This window comes from Diplotaxodon limnothrissa, linkage group LG23 (assembly GCF_057381915.1).
Source record: "Diplotaxodon limnothrissa isolate DT_005_m linkage group LG23, D_limnothrissa_male_GT1.1, whole genome shotgun sequence".
In the NCBI taxonomy this organism is placed as follows: Eukaryota; Metazoa; Chordata; class Actinopteri; order Cichliformes; family Cichlidae; genus Diplotaxodon; species Diplotaxodon limnothrissa.
Genome location: NC_140617.1, coordinates 29,126,249 through 29,151,737, shown reverse-complemented (window position 1 = coordinate 29,151,737; position 25,489 = coordinate 29,126,249). Strand labels below are relative to the sequence as shown.

Genomic DNA, 25,489 nt, shown 5'->3' with positions numbered 1-25,489 from the left:
GATCATAATGACCAGTGTAAACACAAAGATAGCACTAGAGTGGTTTCAGTTCATTTTCACTGAGGCCCTCTTTGCATTAGCGGTCAACAGACCAATCCATTGCAAACACTGCTGTGACAGACATGGCTCTTGAGATAATAGAGACACTTTTAAGCACGTGCACACACACACACACGCACACACACACACACACACACACCGTTTCAGTATGCTTGTTCCTCATTTTTGCGAGGAAAGTACAGCTGTTTACTGCACATGAAAATGGAAATACAGTATATGATAAGAAGACTGAGATTGTGGTGTTCAACAGTAAAATCCCTCGTGCCCAACTCTGTGCTGCCCTGGGTTCCTTTGCTAGCTTTTCTTGTGACTATGTCAGTAACTTGGGTGTACTGCTGGATAGCTCGCTCAAACTCGATAAGCAAGTGTCTGCTGTAGTGAGATCTAGCTTCCACCAACTGCGCCTTATCTCTAAGGCTAGGCATTATGTTCCGCATGAGGACCTGGAGAAGCTTATTCACGCTTTTGTGACCTCCAGGTTGGATTGTTGTAACTCTTTGTACTACGGTCTTCCCTCTTCTCTTCTTCTTAGACTGCAAACAGTCCAAAATGCAGCAGCCCGCCTCTTGACCGGCACCAGGAAATTTTGCCATATTACTCGTGTCCTAGCTAGCTTGCATTGGCTGCCCACAAAGTACCGTATTCCATTTAAAATATTACTCTTTACTTTCAAAACTATTAATAAATTAGTGCCAAGTTATCTTAGTGAACTTCTCAAATCACATACTCCTGCTAGAACACTCAGATCTGCCACTCAACTACTTCTGACCCAACCCAGATCTCGGCTGAAGTCCCGGGGTGACCGTGCGTTTGCTCTAGCTGCCCCGGTACTGTGGAATACCCTTCCTCTCGACCTCCGCGCATCTGATTCCATTGCACTGTTCAAATCACGATTAAAAACCCACTTATTCAATCTTGCCTTTCCCTCTAGTTAATATTTCTTTTATGATTTTATATCATGCACTTTTATGCTCATTTAAATTCTTGTTTGCTCTGTACCTGTTGCTTTCCTATGTATCAGTGACAGTTATCTGCTTGCATACTTAGTACTTGCTTTGGTCCTATTTCTATTATCCTCCTCCTATTCTCTATCTTACTTGTTAAGCACCTTGGCATACCCTTGGTTTTTAAGTGTGCTTTATAAATAAAGTTTATTATTATTATTATTATATGAGGCAAAAACAGAGTTTGTACAATTACTGAATTTGAAAGTCAATATTTGTTCTGACCACCTTTATTCTTCAATACTTCAATACACTCTGAACTCTAAGTTACTAATTGATGGTAAATGATGATCATGCTTTCCTGTGAAAATGCCCTAAAATATTTCTCCTTCCCTGAGACATCTTGCTTGTTCCCCATTAAGCTCTTCATATTCAATTCCTGCAGTGAAGACTGTTGAGGTGGATAATCCCACTGCACGGGTCATTGCGCCTGACTCACAGGTATGTATCTGCTGAACCTCGGAACATCCTGAATCAAGTTCCTGAAACACGGTTTCCAGTCCAAAGGCATCAGAGAGACAAGCAATCATGCAAGCAGCCTCAGTGAACAGTGGGAATGTTTTATTGGGAAAGAAACACACATCAATATAATCTTAATCTATCCATGCTTTGTGGTGTTATTAATGGGGGGGTCTAATAACTCAAACAAATATGTAACATGGCATTAAATAGTAATGAAGCACACGCTCCCTCCGTGTCTGTGTGGCGTTGGATCAGTAGTATGTTTCTTTCTCCACCCAACCTAGAAAGCAAAGGAGACACAATTAGGGAGGGTTTTTTTTTTTTTTTTTTTATCTTTCTCACAGTTTAGGGCTCAAATTTGTCTCATTGTCTTTTACAGAGAAAAAAAAGATGGAATACAACACGACAGCCACATCTAAAACGGCTTTGGCCTCAAACCTCGTGCTCAGAAAGATTTCACCCCTCATGCTGGCTGACAGTGATTCGAAGAAATAAGACTTGACTGGGCTTGGGCCGTGTGCGAGAGACTGCATGCTAAATTTAGGGGAAATGCGGCCATTAGGAGATGCACCCTGAAGGGACGGGAGAGGCTGTGTCATTTTTGTTTCATGGTTGCTTATGAGGTTACACCATCAGTGAGGCCATGAATAATCACCCTGGGATGAAATGACTAAAAGAATCACATAAAATGACCCTGTAGCTCAAAAGCTAGATGTTTGGGTTTTATATCATTAGCTGGACATAAAATCCAGTAAAAATGAATGGCGAGAGTGGTCCTAATACCAAAATTCCCCAATTTTGACACCAATTTGGTATTTGGTGTCAAACATAAGGCGCCAGGACTGCAAAAGACTCCAATCTGGCCCGCTGGACATCTTTGGACAATGTGAAGGAGGGCATAAATCTTGGATTTTTAACTGTATTTTCATAAATCTTTCAGTTTTACCTACTGATAAAGACCACCCCATGCATACTAATCATCCTACAGTGATATATTAAATAATAAAATCATGTCATAGATGACCATCTATTATAGAAATGCCTCTGTTTTGGTTATTATTTCACTTAATTTTCTTATATTATAGAAAAATATAGAGATGGATTAAACTTAAACTTACAACGACAGAAAGGGCCCAGTTAAGATCAAAGTGGGCTGTATGTGGCCCTCAATGTAAAATGAGCTTGACATCCCTGCTCTAAATGCTTGAATTATACCATTTAGCATGTTGGGTTTCACTTTTGGGAGAAACTGTGAGTTAAAAAATAGTTTTAAAAAAGTTAAAAAATTATCTAAGGGCAGTTCACTTTGGGCTATTTATGGAGTGGAAAAAGTATTTATTTGCTAGCGCTTTCAAAAAAAAAAGAAAGAAAAGGGGGCCAAAGTTGCTAGAAACCATGTCAGCTCAACTTGTGTTTTTTCCTGTCTGAATGTAACACATTATTCACCATGGATGGGCAGTGGGATGTTCACTGATCTGTGCCGTGGGGCTCAGATGTAGCGCACACGCACTCTCACACAGCTGCTTCAGAGCCAGCCCTTCGTACAGGTTCTGTTCAGCTTTGTGGGTGGAATGATGCATTAACTACACCACGGTTGGGGGTTCAAATCCCACCGGGCTCTGCCATCTGCCTCAGCTCACTGGTCAGTGTAGGGACGCAGTTGTGGCAGCAATACTGGGCACGAGTATCCACGAAAAATAGACTCGCAAGAGGCATACGCCACTTTTGCTGAGCGCGCGTGTGCGCACACACACACACACACACACACACACACACACACACACACACCTGTGTCTCATTTTCACACAGTACAGTGGGCACCTTCACAAAGCTGCGGCTGCCTTTGCTCTGTGATGTCAGCCTCAATGAATCAATGAGACTGACATCAGCCACTGGAGGGAGTTTGTTTGTTTTTGTGGGTTTTTTTAGAAGTTTCAACACCTTTTAAAGCCATCAATATTTCACTACTTTGCAGTCGTGTTTTCAATCCCGTGTTTGTCAAAAAATAGCTAAAAAGAAGGTCTCCCATTCAGATGGGGGTTTTTTTAATGCGGTTTAATTACGTTAAAGGGACACATTTTTCCTCTGCCTTCAGCGCTTTTCATGCATTGAGATTACTGCAATGTGTGGGGCGAACTTTTGAGAAAATCACCTCCCAAATATGCAAAAATATGATCCTCTTCTTTCCAAATGTGCAGAGAGCACATATTTTAAGCAACGCAGCACATTTTTCTGCATCTGACTTCAAGTCAAGTAAAAAATCCCTCTGTGCCCCACTACATTCAGATTACAATACTGAGAATACAGGCAAAAATGTGTCCTAGGGGCCTCAGATAGTTATATATGTCAAGAGTTAGTGAAGCTCTTACCTCCTGGGTTGCGTCTGAGGATATATCTTCTGGCTTCATCATAAACAAAGATGAGGAGGGAGTAGGGGAAGGCACAGAACCACCACAATGGCCTAAAGGTAAGGATGGACAGACAGGTTGAATTATTAATGGGAATGTGACAAAAAACCCCAACACAAGCACACTCTTCTCTTTTGAACAGAAAAGCTTTTGGGGTGAGCATTAGGCTGTGGAGAACCGGCTATTAAATGAATTCAGAAGCCGTTGAAACAAAATGATGCAGAGAAATCTGACAGCTGGGTTGAGGACATATCCTGTTCATCTCTTTGATAGTGCTCTCTGGCAACGCTAACGAGGCTGCTAAAAGCCCACTAATGCAAAGCCCTGAAAACAAATCCACAAAACTTCTAGAGGGGGTTTGTGTGATTCTATAAGTGTCTTAGAACTAGAGCAGGGGCCTACACCCCTGTCTTTACCCAATAAAATACCCCAGAAGGGCATAGTGTCAGACACATATGCTCAGCACCTTTAATCTGCATAAGATATTTACAGAGGTAAAGAGAGAAATAACTTAGAAAGAACAAAACAGAAGCTAGAGTCTGGGACACAAAACAGGTGAATGAAGAAGGTGAGAAAGGAGAGACAGATCCATGGGAAACCGATGAATAAAGGTGACAAAGGAAAGTAGCGTGTGAACTCTTGAGCTAATGAGCCTCAGTGCTTTCTATTTTTCTCTTTTGGGCAAAGAAACTCATTAGTATAGCATCTCTTGTGCTTCGCTCTGCCTCTGAAGTGGAAATTACCAGTGACACTAGATAATAGCCATCTTATTTTCAACGAGATGATAAAGCTAAAGCATCACCAAACTGAAAACGTGAAGCTCTCAAAGGGCTGTCTGCACTGAGTGATGTACGAGAAACCTCCGGAAGGATCCAGCAACCAGGGATGTCTGCAAATTTGCCAAAAGAAGGCTTTTCACACTTTAACAAAAGTTGCCTTGTGCTCAGCGAGGTCCTCAAATAAACTGAACAGACACGCAAAGTGGGATATCAACAAAAGCCAACAGTGAAAAAGGAAAATGAAACGTTCTGCATGATTATTGGAGCCTACGAAATTATCTTGGAAGCTAATTTTAAAGTCATGAGTCACAGGATGGTTCTGTTTGTGTACTTGACTCACTTCATAGGGTACATTCTGAGGGCAACGTCCATGCCTGGGCAGTATGAAAGGAAGGCAGCCAGAGCCGTCTCCTCAAAGAGCCCAAAGATGAGGATGCGGTTCCTGTGGGGGTGAAAAAAAGGTATGGGTCAATACAACAAAAGCTCCTACTCTTAAAATTACCTGACATATTGATGTTCTTGTCATAGGAAAGCATGCAACACAGTACCAAACTGTCATTGTGGCTTGAAGCCATCTCATCAGTAATGTCTTTGATTTTATTTACAATTACTCAAATATAAAGACCCAGTTGTCATTTGAAGATCTCAAGCATCTCTATGTGTACATACGTCATTCCTTGCTGCACAATGGAGTTCCTCCTGGTCTTACAGATGATCAGATCGGCCCACTGCACGATCACAATACTGGCGAAGAAGGCTGTGTGGCAGCTGTACTCTACAATCTTTCTGCGCTCATATGTCTGGAACAGAATAAAATAAAAAGGAAAAGATTAGAATGTTTTCCTTTTCCTAGACTGAAACGCCAATTAAATTTAAGCATAAGTGTGACTGACCCACTGCTGCCCATAGCTGTCTTCCAGGTCATTTACATATTTATCATCCCACAGCACTCTGAGTCCTATCAGGTCCATGGGGAGGAAACCATTTTCAGCCAGGATGACAAAATATGTGAAGAAGCCAGCTGTGGCCTGCATCATACCTAACAGGAGAAAAACAACAGGAAACCTCAGGAAATGCAAATCAGAAGCAGAGTTACAGTTTCTCTAGCTTTCATTAACAACTTTCATACTTGTCTCTGGTAATCAAGATGGAGATAAGACAACCAAATATAACATGTAAGTGGCATTCCCTGCAAAGCTAAGCCTCTGGAGAGACATAAAAGTAAGTAAATCAAGTAACATTTTATTTGTATAGCACCTTCCAAGATTAAAAACACAAAGTGCTTCACAGAGAACTGAAAACATAGAAACAAAAATCAACCAAAAGCAAGTTTAAAAAGATGAGTTTTTAACAGTATAAAACTATATGTTTGAAATTGTGAAGATATCCTTTAATTTGATTTTCTTCTTTTTGAGGATTTTTAAAAACACGACTTTAAATGGATTTAGTCTCTAAAAATGTGCTGAATTAAAGCTGGAAGTCTGTGCTACAATCTCATCTTGATCAGTTGATTTAAAATCCAATGTGATTTTGGCGCCGCACAGAGACATTTCAAGCTTTAATAAGTGTAGTTAATTAATGGAAATATTGACTTTGTCACTGTAATAAGCATCATATAGATTGCTTCATAAGGTGAAAAAAGGAGAGATATGGGGGACAAAAAAAACTGACTTTGGAAACCCATTGTGTTGTATTTGATGCAGACTTTACCATGAAGTCAGGTATAAAAACATCAAAACCATCTGAAACAAAGCAATGATATTCACACCAGAAATGTATTGTAAAAGCAAAGATTTCCCCAGCAAAGCGCAACTCGCCAAAACAAGGCAGCCATTTTGGATATGGGATTCAAAGTACAGTATGCAGACTGTCCACCAGGGGGCAGTAGAGAGCATACACTTCAGTTTGTGTTTTGTTTTGTTTTGTTTTGAGTTGGTAGGAGGAGCATGTGTCTGAGCGACACAAACTCCCTGAGCGGTCCTTTGGACCACTGTGAGCAACAGCAGACATGTCCACTGTGGTCACGCCAGCATCGAATCCATCCAAGTTACATGGTTTATTAAAATAATCAAATTATAGACAAGCATGGGGTAGTCACGCTTTCCCTTAGCTCCCGCAACTTTTAGTTATTTGAGCGAGCCCACCTAACTTATCTTTTGAGGCAAATATCTTGGTGATTTGGTGAAGCCGTTGGAACATTTGATGCCCTGTCATGTCGCCTAAACCTGCAAAGTCGAATGGTAAAACAACCGAATGCGTGGTTGCTAGCGTTCCTGCGAATGTTAGCAAAGCCGACATAACAGCACTGCTAGCGGAGCACCATTCAGCTTTACTGGCGAAACTAAAAGTCAGCTTTTGATGACTTGAGTAAAAAGCTGGATGGACTACAGAAGGCATCGGACAACCATGGTGAGTGCCTAGAATCTTTGGGGGAAAGCGCTGAACCGCTCGACCAGCGCCTTGCTAAAGTGGAGGATACCTGTGAGACACTACGGGTCGCTAATGAAAAGCTGAAGGCTAAGCTATCGGACATTGAGTCGAGAAACAGACGCTGCAATGCCCGCCTTATCGGCCTGGAGGAAGGGATTGAGGGTCCACAACCCTCTAAGTTTTTCTCACAGTTGTTGCAAGATGTTTTTGGGAGAGACATTTTCCCCTCTCCCCCCGAACTGGATTGTGCACACCGTATTTCGGCCCCCAAACCGACCCCTGGAGGCAGACCGCGGCCCGTCATTGTCTGTTTTCACCGCTACCAAAACAAGGAGCTGCTAATACGACAGGCTAGGAGGAACGACCTGAAGTATATGGATAAACCATTCCGAGTCTATGAAGACTACAGCCCTGAGGTGGTGAGCCAGCGGAGAGAATACAGGTCAGTGATGTCAAGCTTGTACAAGATGGGCCTGAAACCATCACTGCTATACCCGGCACGACTACGCATTGTTAAAACAGATGGTGTACGCCTCACATTTGGCTCTGTGGCTGAGGCCGAAAGGTTTGTGCAAGACTCCATGGAAGACTGAACTGTTTTGAGGCGCGTGGAACACGGGACTACTTCGGACGACTGTTACGGCATTGTCATGCATCCTTTGTTGATTTTCAGACATTTGACTTCATTTCTTTTTCTTTATTATTTTTTGGCGTGACAGTGCAATTATTTTACACATACTTTGAATGGTGGACTTCACCGGTGTACACCTGGTGAGTCTTATTCCAACCTTTCCACTATGCGGCTTTAGGTAGGATAGTTATGGAAGTTTTTCAGTTAGATTGGATAGGTGTGCTGTTTGTTCTGACATCTAGCGTCACCTGGGGGTTCAGGGGGTTTCTGGGAGGGTTCCAAGTGTTTTATGTTTCTTGTCTGAGCAAGAATGAGCTAAAATTTTTGATATATTTTCAATGGTTACCCCTATTGACTTAGTGACCTGGAATGTTAAAGGCCTGAACCATCCTATTAAAAGAAAGAAGGTTCTCACTCACTTGAAAAATATGGGTACTGATATAGCCTTTATCCAAGAAACCCATCTTAAAACTCTATAGAATATTTATTGTTAAAGAACCGCAGTGATACCTATGAGCACGGAGATTAGGCGGGAGAGATTCTAGCAAGACAGTTGAAATGTGCAAGAGCCAGGCAAACTATTAATGGGGTCGCAACCCGAGATGGTGGAACTGTTACAGATCAACAGGATTATAAGTTGTATAGCTCCGATAATACCAATGATTCTAACCTTCTCTCTGACTTTTTTAGAGACCTAAAGATTCCAACATTGTCCCCAGACGAGGTTTCCACCCTAGATGCACCTCTGCAGCAGCAGGAGATCATAACGGCAATAAAATCATTACAGTTTTGCCGATCACCAGGCCCTGATGGTTTACCGAACGAATTTTATGCCGTCTTTGCTGGAAAACTAGCCCCTGTGTTAGCTACAGAGGTGGGACCAAGTCATTGTTTTGCAAGTCTCAAGTAAGTCTCAAGTCTTTATCCTCAAGTCTCAAGTCAAGTCTCAAGTAATGTCAGGCAAGTCAGAGTCGAGTCTCAAGTCACTGGTGTAAAAGTCCGAGTCAAGTCACAAGTCTGAAACTTTGAATTTCAAGTCCTTTCGAGTCTTTAAAAAAAAAAAACGAAAAAATAATGTTGCAGTTATATGCTAAATGTAAATATTAGACCATGTAATTTTAAAATCTGTGTTTTTCTCAACACATGACAAAATAGTGAACTTAGAAAATATACACAAATTGTGAAATTGCACCTCTTTAAAATGCAGCTCAATTAAACCTAGCTCCAAGAATAATTTTCACCGACAGTTCTGAGATAAGCTGCATGTTATTCTTGGATGCGGTTGTAGGACCAGCTTTAAAATCGCATGACAAAAATATCATACACATTAAAAAAAACTGTATCACCAACGTAGCCTGGACAACATTTGCTAGTTAGATGAAGTCAGCTATCTCATTGTAGCATATTTATATGCATATTTATAATCATACGGTTCTTGGAGTGAGCGCATACACTCATGAAGTTTAGTAACTTCAGGTCACTGCAACAAGCCCAGGTACAGTTTACCGACGGATGGGTGCAGGACCTTGAAATGCACCGTGTAGAACGAAAGACCATCGTACGTATCATAAGTTTACCAGTCTCACAAATTGTCGTCATAAATACACATTCCTTAACCGTTTATTAATAGGACCTTTGAGCTCAAGGGTAATTAATTAGTAGTGGAAATAATTTCTGGTACCCATCACAGAAATGTAGCAGTGACAACAATATTGTATGCTGTAATCGTACTGGGCAATTAGTGATACAAAAACCCTGTTTTATCCTGTGAATAAAAGTATATGTTTTTGTCAATGTACCATAATAACAGAAGCGAAACGCAATATTGTGTCAGGACAATTCACTATTTATGCACAATAAATAAAGGAGCATAGCGCGACAATTTCTGTTCAGCGCCAGACTTGCTTGTAACCTATATCACTAATTATGTTATGAAAATGACGTATTAACTACTAAAAAACACTGACCTTCGTGTAAATGCTTGGAGCAGACTAACCTGTGAGCTGGAGGGTTCTGGGACGTTATATTTGATCTTTGAATGGCTGCAATCCAGGCCGTCTTTGTTACTTCGGAAACATGGCTAGAACAATTTCTCTTCAACGACGTAATCCGATAACAACCGATCTCTTTACCCGTCGGCTTCCCGTGGCTGTCATGCGACCGGCTATTGCAGTTAATAATACAACGGCTTCTTGACATTTTTGTGTTTCTTTTTATCGCTGTATAACTGATTTTAATTGAAAGCCTGCGTGCGCTAGTACCGCTTGCCACGAGTTCCCAGAATCCTTTGCGGTTCTACCCGTGAATGACGTCACATTTTCAATCTCTATATAATATGCATGTTAAATTTTATATTTGGGGTAAAATATCAAGTCTTTTCAAGTAAACCGGTTCAAGTCCAATTCAAGTCCCAAGTCATTGGTGTAAAAGTCCAAGTCAAGTCACAAGTCTCAGAACATTTTTTCAAGTCAAGTCTAAAGTCATAAAATTAATGACTCGAGTCTGACTCGAGTCCAAGTCATGTGACTCGAGTCCACACCTCTGGTTAGCTACATTATATACTGACTCTCTTGCCAAAGGTGTTTTGCCTGATAGCCTAAATCAAGCTTGTATAACATTACTTCCCAAAAAAGATAAAAACCCTTTGGAATGTGGATCCTACAGGCCGATTTCACTCCTGAATTCAGACTATAAAATACTAGCAAAGATTTTGGCCAACCGATTGGAAAAAGTTTTACCCAACATAATCTCTTCAGCTCAGACTGGTTTTATTAAAAACAGTCACTCCTTTTTTAGTATTCGTCGACTACTTAATATAATGTACACCCCCAGTCAAGCTGCTTCTAAATGCCTCCATGGATGCGGAGAAGGCTTTCGATAGAGTAGAATGGGAATATCTATTCGAGGCCTTGCAAAGATTTGGGTTTGGAAGTTCCTTTTTATCCTGGGTGAAATTACTCTATGCCTGTCCTTCAGCTATGGTACTCACTAATAACCGTTATTCTAAACCGTTCCGCTTACATCGTGGAACCTGTCAGGGCTGCCCCCTTAGCCCCCTCCTTTTCGTATTAGCTATTGAGCCATTGGCAATAGCTATAAGAAGTAATCATGCTATTCAAGGCATTTCGCGATACGGAACTGAGCTATCAGCACTACAGCACGATTGCAGCGGACCCGTATGGGTAGAAATGGAGAAGCTCTCTTCTGGTTCTTTTTTGCTATTGTCTATCGTAGGTGCATCTATCCCGTTACCCAAAAGCCTGACAATTGAGAATCCTGTAGTTAATAATACTATCCAAATTTGCTTTCAGTTTAGAAAACATTTTAATCTTCTGAAGATGTGCTTAGGCAGCCCAGTAGCTTCCAACTATGTTTTTTCCCCTTCAATGTCTGATGCCACATTTCAGGGCTGGCAGAGGTGAGGGCTGAGATCTTTAAAAGAACTATTAATTGACGGCACGTTTGCCTCATTTGAACAGCTGACTAATAAATACAACTTACCCCCCTCTCATTTTTTTAGGTATCTACAAATACGACACTTTCTTTCAGGCTCTATCCCAGGGTTCCCAAATAAACACCCTAATGATGTAATGGATGACATTATGTGTTTCAACCCGGTTAAGAAAAAGGCCATATCATCAATACTTGTTCTGATTTTGCGCCTGGGTTCTTCCTCTATGTCTGCAATTAAGCGATCCTGGGAAGAGGATCTTAAAATCTGTGTTGCTGAAGCAGACTGGGGCAATGTTTTAAGTAATATTCACTCGTCCTCCATGTGTGCAAGACATTGCCTTCTGCAGTTTAAAATAGTGCATAGGGTACATCTCAGCAAATCAAAATTGGCAAAGATGTATCCTCAGATTGACCCAACGTGCGAAAGATGTAAATTGGCAGAGGCCACCTTGATCCATATGTTTTGGTCCTGTCCCAAAATACAAAAGTTCTGGACGGATGTCTGTGAGGCATATTTGGAATGAGAGTGTCACTCAATCCACTTTTATTTTTATTTGGGGTCAATTCCGATGGTCTGGCACTACCGGCAGGGGGTCAAAGACTTATTGCCTTCTCTACACTATTGGCAAGATGTCTAATACTTTTGAAGTGGAAGGACGCAGCCCTGCCCATGGTTTCGTATTGGGTTAAGGATGTATTATTTCATCTTAAATTAGAGAAAATTAGGTTCGTTTTGAGAGGATCAGTAAAGAAATTTAATAAAGTCTGGAAACCCTTTTTGATATTTTTTGACCAACCATCAACACAGGTTCAGGAGTGACCTTTATTTATTTATTTTTAATTATATTTGTTTGCTTATTTTTTCTTCCTTCTTATTCTGTATACCTTGGCTGGTGTTATTTCGCACTGATTGAAAGTTTTTCCTTTTAAACTTTTGATTACTTGAGGGGTGTTGTTTGTCAGGGTGGGTTTTTATTTTAATTTTTCTCCCCTCTTTTACTTTTATTTGATGCTTTATGTTTTTGTATTTCATTGTGAAAAATAATAAATATATTAAACACCAAAATAATAAAATTACAGCATTTACATTTATGTTAGACTACTTTTAATTAACTGCTTTAGCCCACTTACAATGAAAATTAAAAAAAAAAACTTGTTCATGACCTGTGTAGTATGTTAACACTATTGGAAGTAAAAATAACTTGAACTCAAAGTTTGAAAACACAACTTTCTTTCTTTCTTTTCTTTTTTTTATTTTTTATAAAGCTCTGACTTGTATTATGAGTATGAGTCTGTGGTCTGGGAAATACAGTACTGTATATAATGACCAATGCTGGGCAATTAATTATGTAGTTACTTCTTCAAAAAAGTAACTGAGTTTTGCAAACGTTTTTTGCAGCTGTTTACCTAAAAATGCAGCCAAGGTGTTTTTTTAAAATAAACGTTTCAAACTATATACAGAACAATCAGGTGTTCTGCATCAAATTTGATGCCACACAAATTATTTGTGCCACTCCAAAAAAAAAATTTCTGTCCACTATGAGATAATGGAGAACAACAGCCTGATACCTGCAGGCCTGACAGCAGGAGATGTATCACTCCTGTAACACCTGTAACATTCAGATGCCTCATTGTTCTGACACACACAACAAAACTATTGAAAACTATCGCAAATCTCTCACATCTCAAAACACCACTGTCAGTCCTAAAACTTCCCCCTTCCTAAGCAACTAAATGCCATGTTGCCATATCATTTTTTGATTGGTCGACATGGTACTTTTTTCCACCAATAGGAAAAGGTGGGGTTTTTTTTGATTTTGTTTTTGCTCACAGGCGGAGAGTGCTTTCGAGCGTGTTCCGTATAAAACGCTGGTTTTACCGTTTCTTCCCGCAGTAGATATAAATAACAATGGTATTCAGGAAGGCAACCAAACATTGCATATATTTTTTATCATAACTCTGGTTTTACGTGGCCCACAACAACACAATTTAAAAACTGGTATAAAGTCCACACTTTTTCCGTCAATTGCTCCGTCTGTCCTGCTCACATCTCCAATGGTCGTACACGTTGTGATTAACGTGGCTTCACTCCACATCAGCCACGCCGCTTTGCTAGCTAAAACACCGGTGTCGGCACATAAGGACGCTGTCATAGCCTGTCAGCGACGCTGATTAGCTGCGTATATACGAATGTGAATCGCATTATTGGCTGGACTATGGGATAAGGTGGCATCGTTCTAATCCCATACGGGAACAGCCAGTCACTTACTGACTAACACTGCAAAACAGAATTGTTAAAGTATTAATTTTAATTTCAATTCAGGTAGATTTTTTTTCTGTGCACAACGCAGATTTTCTGTGCACAGACCGTGCCAGCACGCGCGCAGCTTAGAGGGAACATTGGTCACAAGTCATGTATCGATTATAAAAACTGAGATTTATATATAAATAATGTCTTACCAATTTGTCCGTAGGCTATACTGATGAGCCTTTCATTCACTAGCTTGTCTGTTTTGGGGTTTCTGGGCTGTCTCTTCATGATGTCGCTCTCAGCTTTCTCATAAGCCAGGGAGATGGCAGGGACCTGCAAAACCACAAGTGAATAAATATACACATGAACTTTCCACCCAAATTTGAGTTCAGTTGAATCTCTCTATAGAACAGGATGAAGAGCCAAACAGCTCACCATGTCAGTTCCCAGATCAATACAGAGGATGGTGACGGTTCCCAGGGGCAGAGGGATGTTGGCGATGATGAAGAGGAGGAAGGGTGAGATCTCGGGGATGTTACTGGTCAGAGTGTAGGCGATGGACTTCTTCAAGTTGTCAAAGATCAGACGGCCTGAACAAAGTAATTTAGTAGATTCAGTGATGTTTCGTATTTTGTATTTCCAGATTTCTGCAGGTGTAGGTCTTGATATAGATCTTACCTTCTTCCACTCCAGTGACAATGGAGGCAAAGTTATCATCCAGCAGGATCATGTCAGCAGCCTGCTTGGAGACATCAGATCCAGCAATGCCCATGGCAACACCGATGTCAGCTTTCTTCAGAGCTGGAGAGTCGTTCACACCATCACCTGTCACGGCCACAATGGCTCCCTGGACAAGGAAGAACATGTTTTTACAAGTTCCAAACAAAACATTTGTCAAACTGTGTCTGTGAGAATCCCCCCCGATGCTCACCTGTCTCTGGCATCCTTCCACAATGATCAGTTTCTGTTGAGGGGAGGTCCTGGCAAATACAATTTCAGTGTGGTGCTTCAGCAAATCATCAAGCTCCTCTGAGGTCATGTCTTTAAGCTCACCACCATGGACAACACAGGCCTTAGCATCCCTGAAGAAATTACAACAACATTAGTACAACAGTAGGGTATCATCAGGAGATTAGAAAGAAAAAAAAACAAAAAAATAAAGTCAATTTGACCAAAACAAAGACAGCATCACCCTTAGGAAGAACTAGGACTCCCAATTATAGACAATGAGTTCTAGCTCCTCAGCCACACCTACCCTACAGCAACTGCTTTGTTCTAAGGGGGTTGTGGCTGAGGAGGTAGAGCACGTTGTCTACTAATTGGGAGTCCTCCATTTGCATCCAAGTATCTTTGGGCCAGTTACTGAACCCCGAGTTGCCATAAATCCAGAGTAAATGTAAGGTTAAAAGTTAAAATGGAAAGGTTAAAATGGAGTAGAGGTAATGTTAAAAACACTTTTGGCATAGAAAAGGGTGCTTGTGTGACTGTGTGTTGAAGAGGTAATGAAGCTTGTAGTAAGAAAGTGCTTTAAGTGCTAAGGTAGAGTACAAAAGCACTATTTAAGAACCAGCCCATTCACCAGCTAATGGCCACAGAATGATTTTTACCAGCTGCTCCTTACGCTTGAGAAATACTAGCACAGTGAATCTTTGAAAGAGAACTAACCTAGGGTTGACCTCTGAAACTGGAACATTCAGGCGGGCAGCAATGTCTTCAACAGTCTCATTGCCTTCGGAGATGATACCCACACCTTTAGCAATAGCCTTGGCTGTAATTGGATGGTCACCTGTGACCATGATGACCTGAGAGAGAAGAGATGAGAAAAAATTGGAGTACTTTGTACAAACAAAAAAAACAAATATCTGGTCATCCAAAAAGTTATCATACCTTGATTCCAGCACTCCTGCATTTACCAACAGCATCAGGCACAGCAGCACGAGGAGGGTCAATCATGGCCATGAGTCCGACGAAGCACAGGTTCTCAGTGGGGAAGTTCACTTCATCAGTATCAAAAGCAAATCCCTCTGGGAACTGGTCATCAGGCAGGTGACAGTGGCAGAAACCTGAATAAGACACAAAGAAAATGCTAGTCAGGACTTTGCAGAACTTTGCCTTGTTTCCACTACCTAATAAAGGATGTAGCTATAGAAGGAATGCTCTGTACCCAAAACTCTCTCTCCAAGACCTCCCAACTCAACATAGGCATTCTGGAAAGCATCTTTCATCTCATCATCCAGAGCCTGCTCTTTGCCCTGAAGCACAATGGAGGAACAGCGGTCCAAAATCCTCTCTGGAGCTCCTTTCATCACCAACAGATGCTTGGTTTCCCCAGGAGTGGTGTTTTTATGGATGGAGAGCTTTGGGACAACAGAAAGGCTGGATTTAAATTCAGGTTTTATCTATACTATCAGTGGTTTATGTAATGAAAAAAAACTGGTTTACTCTAGACAGCTTTGATAAGAACTTTAGCCAAAAACAGCTTATGATTAATCCAACCACTAGGGGGCACAAATCAGCATTTACTACTAAATATGTTGTACACCGAGACTATACATAACAGACCAAGATAATCAAAGATTTAATTAAAAAGGGCATTCCAGAATGGCCTAAAACCTGCATGCCTTCTAATGTCCAGAAGGTCTGTTTGGATAAAGCAGTTTGTATTGATGACTGTATGATATTAAACCTGAGTAAATACTTTACTGATTAGTTTAATGTCTAACTCTTTTAAATTTGCAGATGCTCAACTGGCAAACCACAGCGTAATTTAAACTAAAATATATGATAAAGCAGGGTAGGGTTTAGGGGATTGCCAGGCTGTGATTGTCAAGTTGCCTTTGTATTTGGTTGTTGTGCTGTTTGTTTCACAGTCAGAGCCACAAGCCTTCTTGTTCAGGTTAAAAAAGAAATAAGATGGAAACAGCCTAATGCTCAAATCAATGCTTTAAAACAACACTTGAGTGGCTAAACAATCTGTGGATCAGTTTTCTTTTATTTTTGAGCTTTTATCACACTATCTGAATGGTTTACCTGGTATTTGTTTGTGGAATTGAAAGGGATCTCAGCAATTTTGGGGTATTTTTCTCTCATTTCACTGACAGATCCACAGCACAACTCAATACACTTCAGCAAGGCAGCTTCTGAGGCATCACCAGCGACATCTCTCTGTGGATTTTAGAAAAAAACTGTCATTAAAATTGGATCAACAATCACATCCCATGCCTTCTCTATTACAATATGTTGCAAATGTAGACTGATAAATACAGAACTATATATATAGATAATTTGTTGTTGAATTACATAAAATATACAGCACCTGGGTCTTAATGAATACCACTCCCTAAACTGGGTAGATGATTTTGAGGACTAGGATTCAGTTTTAATTTAATTCCACAGTACAATATCACTTGTATCAAATGTTGATTTACTCTTACACTCTTATATAAGCTTATATAAACTCTAATATAATTCGCCGACTATGCATTGCCTACATTTGATTCCGTCCATAATGAGCATTAGTAGCACACTTGCCAGGATTCATTACATATATTAACTTATGGTTTTTTTCTGGCCAGCCATCGCTAAAGAACCAGCTGTATATTTAAAACAGCCTTTAATTATCTTGAGTGCTTTTCTAAAGACTTCTAGCGCTGATTGGCTGCATTTGTATTTGCTTGTATCCCAAAAGTTCCAAGCCAAGTCATAACACTGCAGCACTTCACACATAGCCACTGCATCCCATGTTCACTGGGTATACTATCAAATTCCTTAAAATATTTAAAGGAATTAGGTCAATACACCACGAGGTAATAAGCTCTGTGCTTGTTTACAACCAGAGCTGTGAGGATTTGCTCCACTGAAACAAAGGTTCTTACAGTGGGGAATTATTTGGAGTCTTTCGTGATGGTCACGATGGATGAACTAGAGTACAACAGGTAGTGCTTAGGAAGCTGAGTAGTTTTACAGATGAAGATTTCTCACCTTCAGAATGGGAACGTTGCTCTGGTCAGCCAGGAAAACGGCACGGTTGCAGAGTCCAGCGATTCTGGACAGATTAGCCCAGGTGGCAGAGCTCCTGTCAAAAGAGGTACCACTCTGGTTCTCAGTGGTGTCAGCCTCATGGATCTGGTTGTCAAACCACATGTGGGCCACAGTCATTCTGTTCTGGGTCAGGGTGCCGGTCTTGTCAGAACAGATGGTGGAGGTGGACCCCAGAGTCTCGACAGCTTCCAAGTTCTTCACCAGGCAGTTCTTCTTGGCCATACGCTTAGCAGTCAGAGTCAGACACACCTACAGACAATTTAGGTTTTAAGAACCACAGTCTTTTTTTATCAATAAATATAAGGTATTTAAAAGGAATGCCATTAGACACCAAAACTCACAGTGACAGTAGCCAAAAGACCTTCTGGCACGTTGGCGACAATGATACCAATAAGGAAGATGACAGCCTCCAGCCAGTTATATCCAAGGATGAGAGAGAGGATGAAGAAAGAAACACCCAAGAACACGGCCACTCCAGTGATGATGTGGATAAAATGCTCGATCTCAATGGCAATGGGAGTTTTTCCGCCCTCTAGGCTGGAAGCCAGGGTGGCGATGCGGCCCATGACGGTATTATCACCAGTGTTGATGACGATTCCTCTGGCTGTGCCTGAAAAGAGAAGTCAGACTGAGTCCATGAAAGCTTGGTGATGATTCATGATCTCTATATACATTTCTATGTCAACCACTAATTCTCCATGCTGTACCTTCAATACAGTTGGTGGAGAAGAAAGAAATATTCCTGGTTTCCAGTGGGTTTTCATTGGAGAAGTCTGGAGAACGAGTCTGGGGCTCTGATTCACCAGTCAGGGAGGAGTTGTCCACCTGAGGAATGAAAGCACAGAAGCAGGAATCAGTGACAAAAGACATCACGCTGATCAAGCCAGAAAAAGGATATATTGAGAAGCTGAGATGGAGGTGGGTTGCCAAACAGCTTGCAGGTGAGCAACAAATGTATGTTGGGTAAAGAAACTCAAACACAGTCTAGATAAGATTCCTCGTTAGGAAACATAGAAAGGTTTCTGATAAGCAATCATCTGATGCTGAGATCATGATGTGAGCTTGCCTTTAATGCTTTCGTGGACTAACATTCCGCCCAGTTACTCAAAAACCATAACACATGAATCAGAAACATTATCACAGGGCAGCTTGAGTGTAAAGAAGTAAATTGAACAGTCTAAAAATATATATTAGCTATCAAACCCACGCTCTACAAAAGTATTTGTTGGGATTAACACAAGTAGTTGATACAGACCTTGCAGCCATGAGCAGAGATAATTCTCAGATCAGCAGGGATCCTGTCTCCTCCTTTCACCTCCACTAAATCTCCAAGCACCACCTCCTCAGCATTGATGTTCTTCTTCTCTCCATCACGGATAACCAGGGCTTGCTATAAAACCAAAGACTTAAGTTAAACATTATAAAACAATAACTACATTATAAAACATGTCAAAAAGACATGATGAATATTTCTTGTTTTTAATTCCCAGATGATTCAGATGAATGATGGTAAAATGTATCATCATTGTTGTAATACCGATGACGAAACACTACTCCTTAGAGTTGTGCAACTAGTACTGTTGCTTGTTGCCAAAGACTTTAGTTAAACATTATAAAACAATAACTACATTATAAAACATGTCAAAAAGACATGATGAATATTTCTTGTTTTTAATTCCCAGATGATTCAGATGAGTGATGGTAAAATGTATCATCATTGTTGTAATACCGATGACGAAACACTACTCCTTAGAGTTGTGCAACTAGTACTGTTGGGTGTTACCACTGGGAGGCTACAAAGCAATTTAAGACAAAAACAGTGTGTATAAATGGGCTGTTACATTAGCTTTTCTTTTTGTGTCTCACCTGTGGGACCAAGTTCTTGAAGGACTCCATGATCTTGGAGCTCTTGGCCTCTTGGTAGTAGGAGAAGCAACCGGTGATGATGACGACAGCAGAAAGCACAATACCTAGGTACAACTACATGAAGAGAGAAGAGAGACATAACCTTTGTAACTATTAATTCTTTAATTAATATGTCACAATCTATATAAAGAAACTATCATTACGTTATCATTTGTAGGTTCATCTTCTGAGGCAGCCTGGATACCATAAGCCAAGAAGCAGAGGATGGCACCAATCCACAGCAGCATGGAGAAACCACCAAACAGCTGGAAACAAGAGGAAATAACAATCAGGCTTTGCTGGTTGTACTGGTTTACAGTGACACAGACTTAATTTGCATTTCTACTATTTGAATATTCAAAAACAGGTTTATGGTTTGCAAGGGGAGGATGTTTGACTCTTACCTGTTTGCAGAACTTGACCCATTCAGGTGTCGTGGGGGGAGGTGTGAGGGCGTTGGGGCCATCTCGGGCCAGGATCTCTTTTGCTCTGGAGGAGGAAAGACCCTAAAAAGAAAAACAAAGATAAGAAGAAGCTGTGCAAACTATAATATAAAAAAATATTCATCTGTTCTCTAAATCTGTCTAAATCTTCATTTACTGGGTGAGAACCATAATAAAGGACAAGAACAAGAACGGTTTTATTTGGTAAACAGGTTCACTCTATTCCACAAAGACATGGTGGATTAAGGTCTGGTTGACGCAAAACAAAAGAAAACCCGAACGCGTGAAGAAAATTATCTCCCTAATCTTAAAATGAGAGCTTCCTCTGTTTTATGTGTGACTTGCAGTAAATGAAAACTCAACATACCAGTAGTAATAAAACCAAGACAGAGAAATATACCAGATGATCAAGTTGTATTTCTATTACTTCATGTGTGACTGAAAGTCTCTTTAAACAAATACCAAGATTAACAAGGAGCTTTTTTTCTCTCCTTGTTGGCAGGATCAATAAGTCTGGTGTTCTGGTGTGAATGAAGCCTTTGTTTTAGGGCAAACTCAGACAGATCAGATTTCAGGAGATAACCAGCGTCACTCAGGCATTTGGCCGTGGTGGAATTGTATTGGCTAGTGCAATTGGATTCTGTGTGTATGTAACCTTAGCTTGATGAGGAAAACATGAAGAACAACTATTGTGTAGGAGCTAGCTTTGCTTTCTTTGTACAGTGTGGCGTGCACTGATACCTTAAAGAGCTACTCTCTTTCCTCTTCCTAGAAATTTCTCGTGTCTTCTCTTGTTTGTGGGAACATGTAGCATCATTGTAACAATGCAACAGCATGACTACTTTCTAACAAAGTAGTCTTTGACCTGCTTGCAAATCATACTTATAGCCAAGACCATTACAGTACTTTTAAATAACAGGGACACTTTTTATTTCTATCCAGTGTTTTGAAAAGTCCCTTTTCACCTGCTTTTCATTGGGAGGAAGGAAGGAATGAGGCCAACACCTGTAAAACTAGGCTAAAAACCAAGAAATGAATTTCTTTGCTGCATGACTATCTGTGCCTCCACTTCTTTGCTCTTGGATAAACACTACACTGCTGGATAAGTACAAGAAAAAAGTGAAACTTTGTCCACGTCTTTAGTCCGCTGTTTGACCTCAGCTTGGATTGTGAAATCTTCCCTTACCTCTGTCTTTATCAGCTGAAAGACTCACAAAAACAAAGACACACATACACACATCTGGAATGCTCACCCTGGTTAGGTCAGTTCCATATTTTCTGTGAAGTTCATCCAAGGTTAACTTGTGATCATCCTATGGAGAGAGAAGGAAAGAGACTGAGAGACATTGCATAAGTGAGACATGAAGGCTGCCGTGAGCTCAGTGACGTTCGGATTGGCTCAAGCAATCAGTTTGCTGCGAGCAAACACTCCGTAAATCGATGTCACCCAACTGATAGACTGATGTTTGCTCTCAAAAGTTTGTGCTCATTTGTTTGACATTTCAGCAAAGCTCCCCAAGAACTCTATCTGACTCAGAGGCTAACTCACGTCATTATCAGTGACATCAAAGTGAATTTGGTGCAAGATTTTCATAATGATTTCTTGTAGTGTTTAACCATGAGTGTTTGTAAGCCACCAAACGTTTTAATCAAGCAATAATTCAGTTAATTCCAAATGCGATAGTGGCAGAAACTAAAGTAGCTCTGCAAATGAACCACCAGAGACGCATGTGTTCATCGATGCCTACATTGAGATTATCTCATGTCATTCGGATGAGCTGCAGTGATATCTAACTCCCACCTTTCATTGATTGGAAACTGAGAGACAACACAGTCATGCGATCAAGAGTGCACTAAAGCAATTTCCATTTCCATTTCCAGACAAAAACGAACAAAAACAAAAATTATTATTTACATAAATAAAGCAAGGATGTTGTTTTATAGCCACAAATTTATATGTTAATGGTTTTAAAGATAGCGGCAGATAATCTTCTGGGACTGCTGTGTCACATATCATGAGGTGACGTTGCCTAGCAACCACCTATCAATGGGCTAAGATGACCCATTTCTTTTTTTTCTTTTTTTTGGCGTTTATGCACCTACAGCAAACCAGCTCCAGCATCGCTATCACTTTAATTTTAAAACAATGCCATCTGATTTGTATCCACAAAACCTGGATGGTGTATTACGTGGGTTGTGACATCATCACGTTGCCTAGCAACCGCCTACCAACAGACTAAAAATCATAGCATGTGTACTGTGGCATGGGCATGTGCTGGTGATACGAAAGTACAGGATCACTTTGATTGTTTAAAGTGTAAAAGCTCCAGTCGTTTACTGCCTGCACTGTGAAAAGCGTGTCAGAGTTGTAGTTGCAGGTAAATGATTGTCACTCAGCTTTCTGCTTTAATAGATTGCAGTTTCTTTTTTGGTTAACCTTTATTTAACAGAAGGAGTGCACATCAAGTTTCACTTACTGTGTGCTGGGTTGATCTGACTAGTTAAGTTTTTAATTAAAAAAGTTAATTAAACCACTTCTCTTTCTTCACTGTGCTTGATGACATTTCTCTGCACGCTTTCCTGTCACATGGGGAAAAAAATGGGGGTAACCGCATGGTTCAATCAGCATGGCCACTTTTTTGCATTACAATAAGCATGCAAAGTGTTCCATACCAAATGTGCCACAGATACTGTGCTTATATTACATGCTACAGGCTAGCTTTCATATTCTGGCTTATAAAGACCTACACCTTGGCCATCCACAAACTGCTGAAGAAACAAACTCTATAACTCAGTAAGATCTATATTTAGGACTTTCTGTTAGACTTTGTCACAATTTATCAAATCACTAGCTGCGTTGTGTTATTGTGGGCCTGTTCCCTTTGTCTTTAGCTGGACTTTGATGCCTCGGTTAATTGTATGATGATGCAATAATCATTAACAGATTGCCAAATCCATGGGTTTCATAGAGAGTCACCTACAGTTTTACTACTGAGCTGATACATTAATCCAATACGTTATTAATATTTAACTAAAGTTCAAATCTGGGGATTATCAATCCAAGCTGCCCTTTGACAGTAAATCTTATTTTGAAATGCACATTCAATGGTGGCCTGACACATGAAAGACAATGCCTGCTTTTAATTGCAGGCCATGGGAGGTCATGGCACTTTGGTGATAGGGTTGCCATGGCATTGAGATGTCCTTCAGTGACAGCAGGACTTTGAGATGTAGTTAAGATGTACACGGGACAGTAATCATTCATGTGTGTGGAAGATGGGGCTTTTATTACCTAATAACCCTCAGTATTCTGTGACCTGCAGGATGACATTGGGAAGAAGGGACTGTCGCTTGTGTCAAGACAAAATCACTGTAGAAGTGCCAAAGACCGCTAATAGCATGTTCTGTCAAAAATGTTGTTTTTAACAAGTTACTTTGGAGCCATGTTGGATATCTGATATTACCTAACAATATCTATCTACATGTTTTCTTTGTGACCTTGTGAAAGTCATTGACCAGCAACATTTAAAAAACACCATTCTGCCAAATAATTGATGGTTCCTCATGACAGAAGTGACATTTCAACACAGATCGCTCGCTAATACTTGACTGGTGTTTGGAGATGTTGGTAAACTTGCCTATGTGTCAACTGACCTTGTCAAGGACAAGGACAAGGCTAAAATATTTTCTAGAGTATACATCTTAAATATACGTGAATATGTACATATATAGAAATAAACGAGTAACCAGTGACTTTACGTGTTAGTTTTAAAAACGCACTAGTTTTACCTGCTTCTTCTGTTTTTGACTGATAACCAACAAATCTATGTTAATCCGAATGGAAGGAAAATTTGCCTGGAATTGAAATGCATAATATTAAGAGTCTGAGATAAATGTCGCGCTGAGTTGTCTCCAGTGGAGACGTGAGAAGAGAGGTGAATGCCTCCATGTGTCGGATAAAAACCTAAACACTTGAAACTTTTAATAAAAGCATCCCTGGCTTCTAAAATACCAAAACGACCGTTTTAACTGGTCATCGGTGCTCTGCAGTTGACTTTGTCGTGAACTCACACCAAGTTCCTTGCTGACCTTGGGAAATGACCTAAGCAAGCTGCAGACTGTGACTGAGAAAAAGCTGACACCAGTGGAAAACATCTCAGTGTTCTGCTTTTTTTCCCCCTCCCTCTCTCTCATCTGTCTACGCCAGGATGTTTAAAAACCTGTCTAAACTTTTAAGTGTGAAACTTCACAACTCCACCAGTCTCTACGTCATCAGAGTCCAGTGGGAAGAGTTGAAATTTTGAAGCCTAACAATAAAATAAATGCTGAGTGTTTGTGGAAGTTTATGCATTTGAAACATCCTGGCACTCCCACCCAGCACTGACGTGTTTGGTTGAGATCAGTCTTTATAGACATGGCTTGCAATTTAATTATAGCTGTGAGCTACACTATGCAAGCAGTCCCAATAATGTGTGACTGTACATGCAGCAGTGTAAGCACAGAGCTACGTCTCATGTGACCAGCCATGAGGCCAAAGCAGAGGTTTGTATCGCTGGCAGTGACTGAGTGTTAACATGAACTGAGTGAATTTTATAAAATGACTTGACTTTAACTAGTTTAGATGTCATTTGTAGGCTTTAGTGTCACCATTTTATGCTTAAATCACATCAATCGAGGCCTCAAGTGGCAACTAATTACAGACTGGCTTTGCTCAAGCACTCTGTACTCACAAGGTCGACTTCTTTTTTCAGATCGTCCATATCCTTCTTGGCCTTGGCCTTCTTGTCTTTCTTGCCCCCATCTTCCGAGGTTGCCGCCAGTTTGTATTCATCTTTCCCTCTCTGCAGTGAAGGAAAGGGAAACAAAGTTAGCCTCTGACAAAAAAACAGAAAAAGCCTGAGGGAAGAAAGCCCTGGAGCTTCCGATTTTAAGAAGCGGGAAGCTATGTCAGCTGTCCTGTTCAAACATATTGTGAAACTCCTGTAAATTATTATTAACACAAGTGAGATCTTTGAGTTCTGGAGTTCATAAACTTCCTAAAGCTGTAAAGAAAGACGTAGTCTAAGTCAATGCAGGAGAATCTGGCACTCACATGCAAAGTTAAGCAACCTTAAGCAAACTTGTGACAGAGTTCCAACACTTACCCCAAGCCCCATGACTGCAGCACGAGTCAGAGAGTGGTCAGTCCAATTGCTTTTTAAAACTGAAACTTCCCACTCCGCCTCTGCCTCTCTCTCTCACGCTCACTCTCTTCCTCTTTTCAGTCGTCTTCCACTCTCCCCAGAGCAGAGAAGGTAGAGGCGGTTGCAGAAATACACCTTTATACCTGGAGGAATAAGAGGAGGGGCTTGCTGGGTGGGGGAAGGGAGCTAAAACTGGACAGGTAGCTTAGTTGGGGGAAGTTTACTTGCATTGGGAGGAGGCGTGCCTGAGAAAGGGTGGGCTAAATCTTACTCAACTTCTCATTTTTGTTCCCACTGTAGCCGGTCTTCTCCTTCCCTCTCCCTTCCAACTGTCCTAAAACCGTTTTTTGGCTTCTGTTTTTGATTAATTTCATCTGCAGTGTTATTCGTGCGAGGGCATTGTCTCAGGTTGTGTGTGCTTACCTCACACAGTGAAAGG

General features: G+C 40.7%; 1 protein-coding gene across 1 annotated transcript; it reads right to left on the bottom strand.

The window, feature by feature from the left end:
* Positions 1-1,609: 1,609 nt before the first annotated feature.
* LOC146608280 (sodium/potassium-transporting ATPase subunit alpha-1) lies at positions 1,610-25,252 on the bottom strand. Its single transcript, XM_085348932.1, has 23 exons — positions 25,012-25,252; positions 24,598-24,708; positions 21,121-21,180; positions 19,829-19,930; positions 19,589-19,690; positions 19,386-19,499; positions 18,775-18,909; positions 18,227-18,344; positions 17,861-18,129; positions 17,460-17,768; positions 16,509-16,643; positions 15,643-15,835; positions 15,366-15,541; positions 15,144-15,280; positions 14,410-14,560; positions 14,157-14,325; positions 13,914-14,068; positions 13,688-13,811; positions 5,607-5,752; positions 5,383-5,513; positions 5,054-5,155; positions 3,896-3,987; positions 1,610-1,806 (listed from the first exon to the last, which is right to left on the bottom strand). The coding sequence occupies exons 1-23, from the start codon at positions 25,021-25,023 to the stop codon at positions 1,778-1,780; spliced, it is 3,072 nt and encodes a 1,023-aa protein (XP_085205058.1). The 5' UTR covers positions 25,024-25,252; the 3' UTR covers positions 1,610-1,777.
* Between the last annotated feature and the right edge of the window lie 237 nt (positions 25,253-25,489).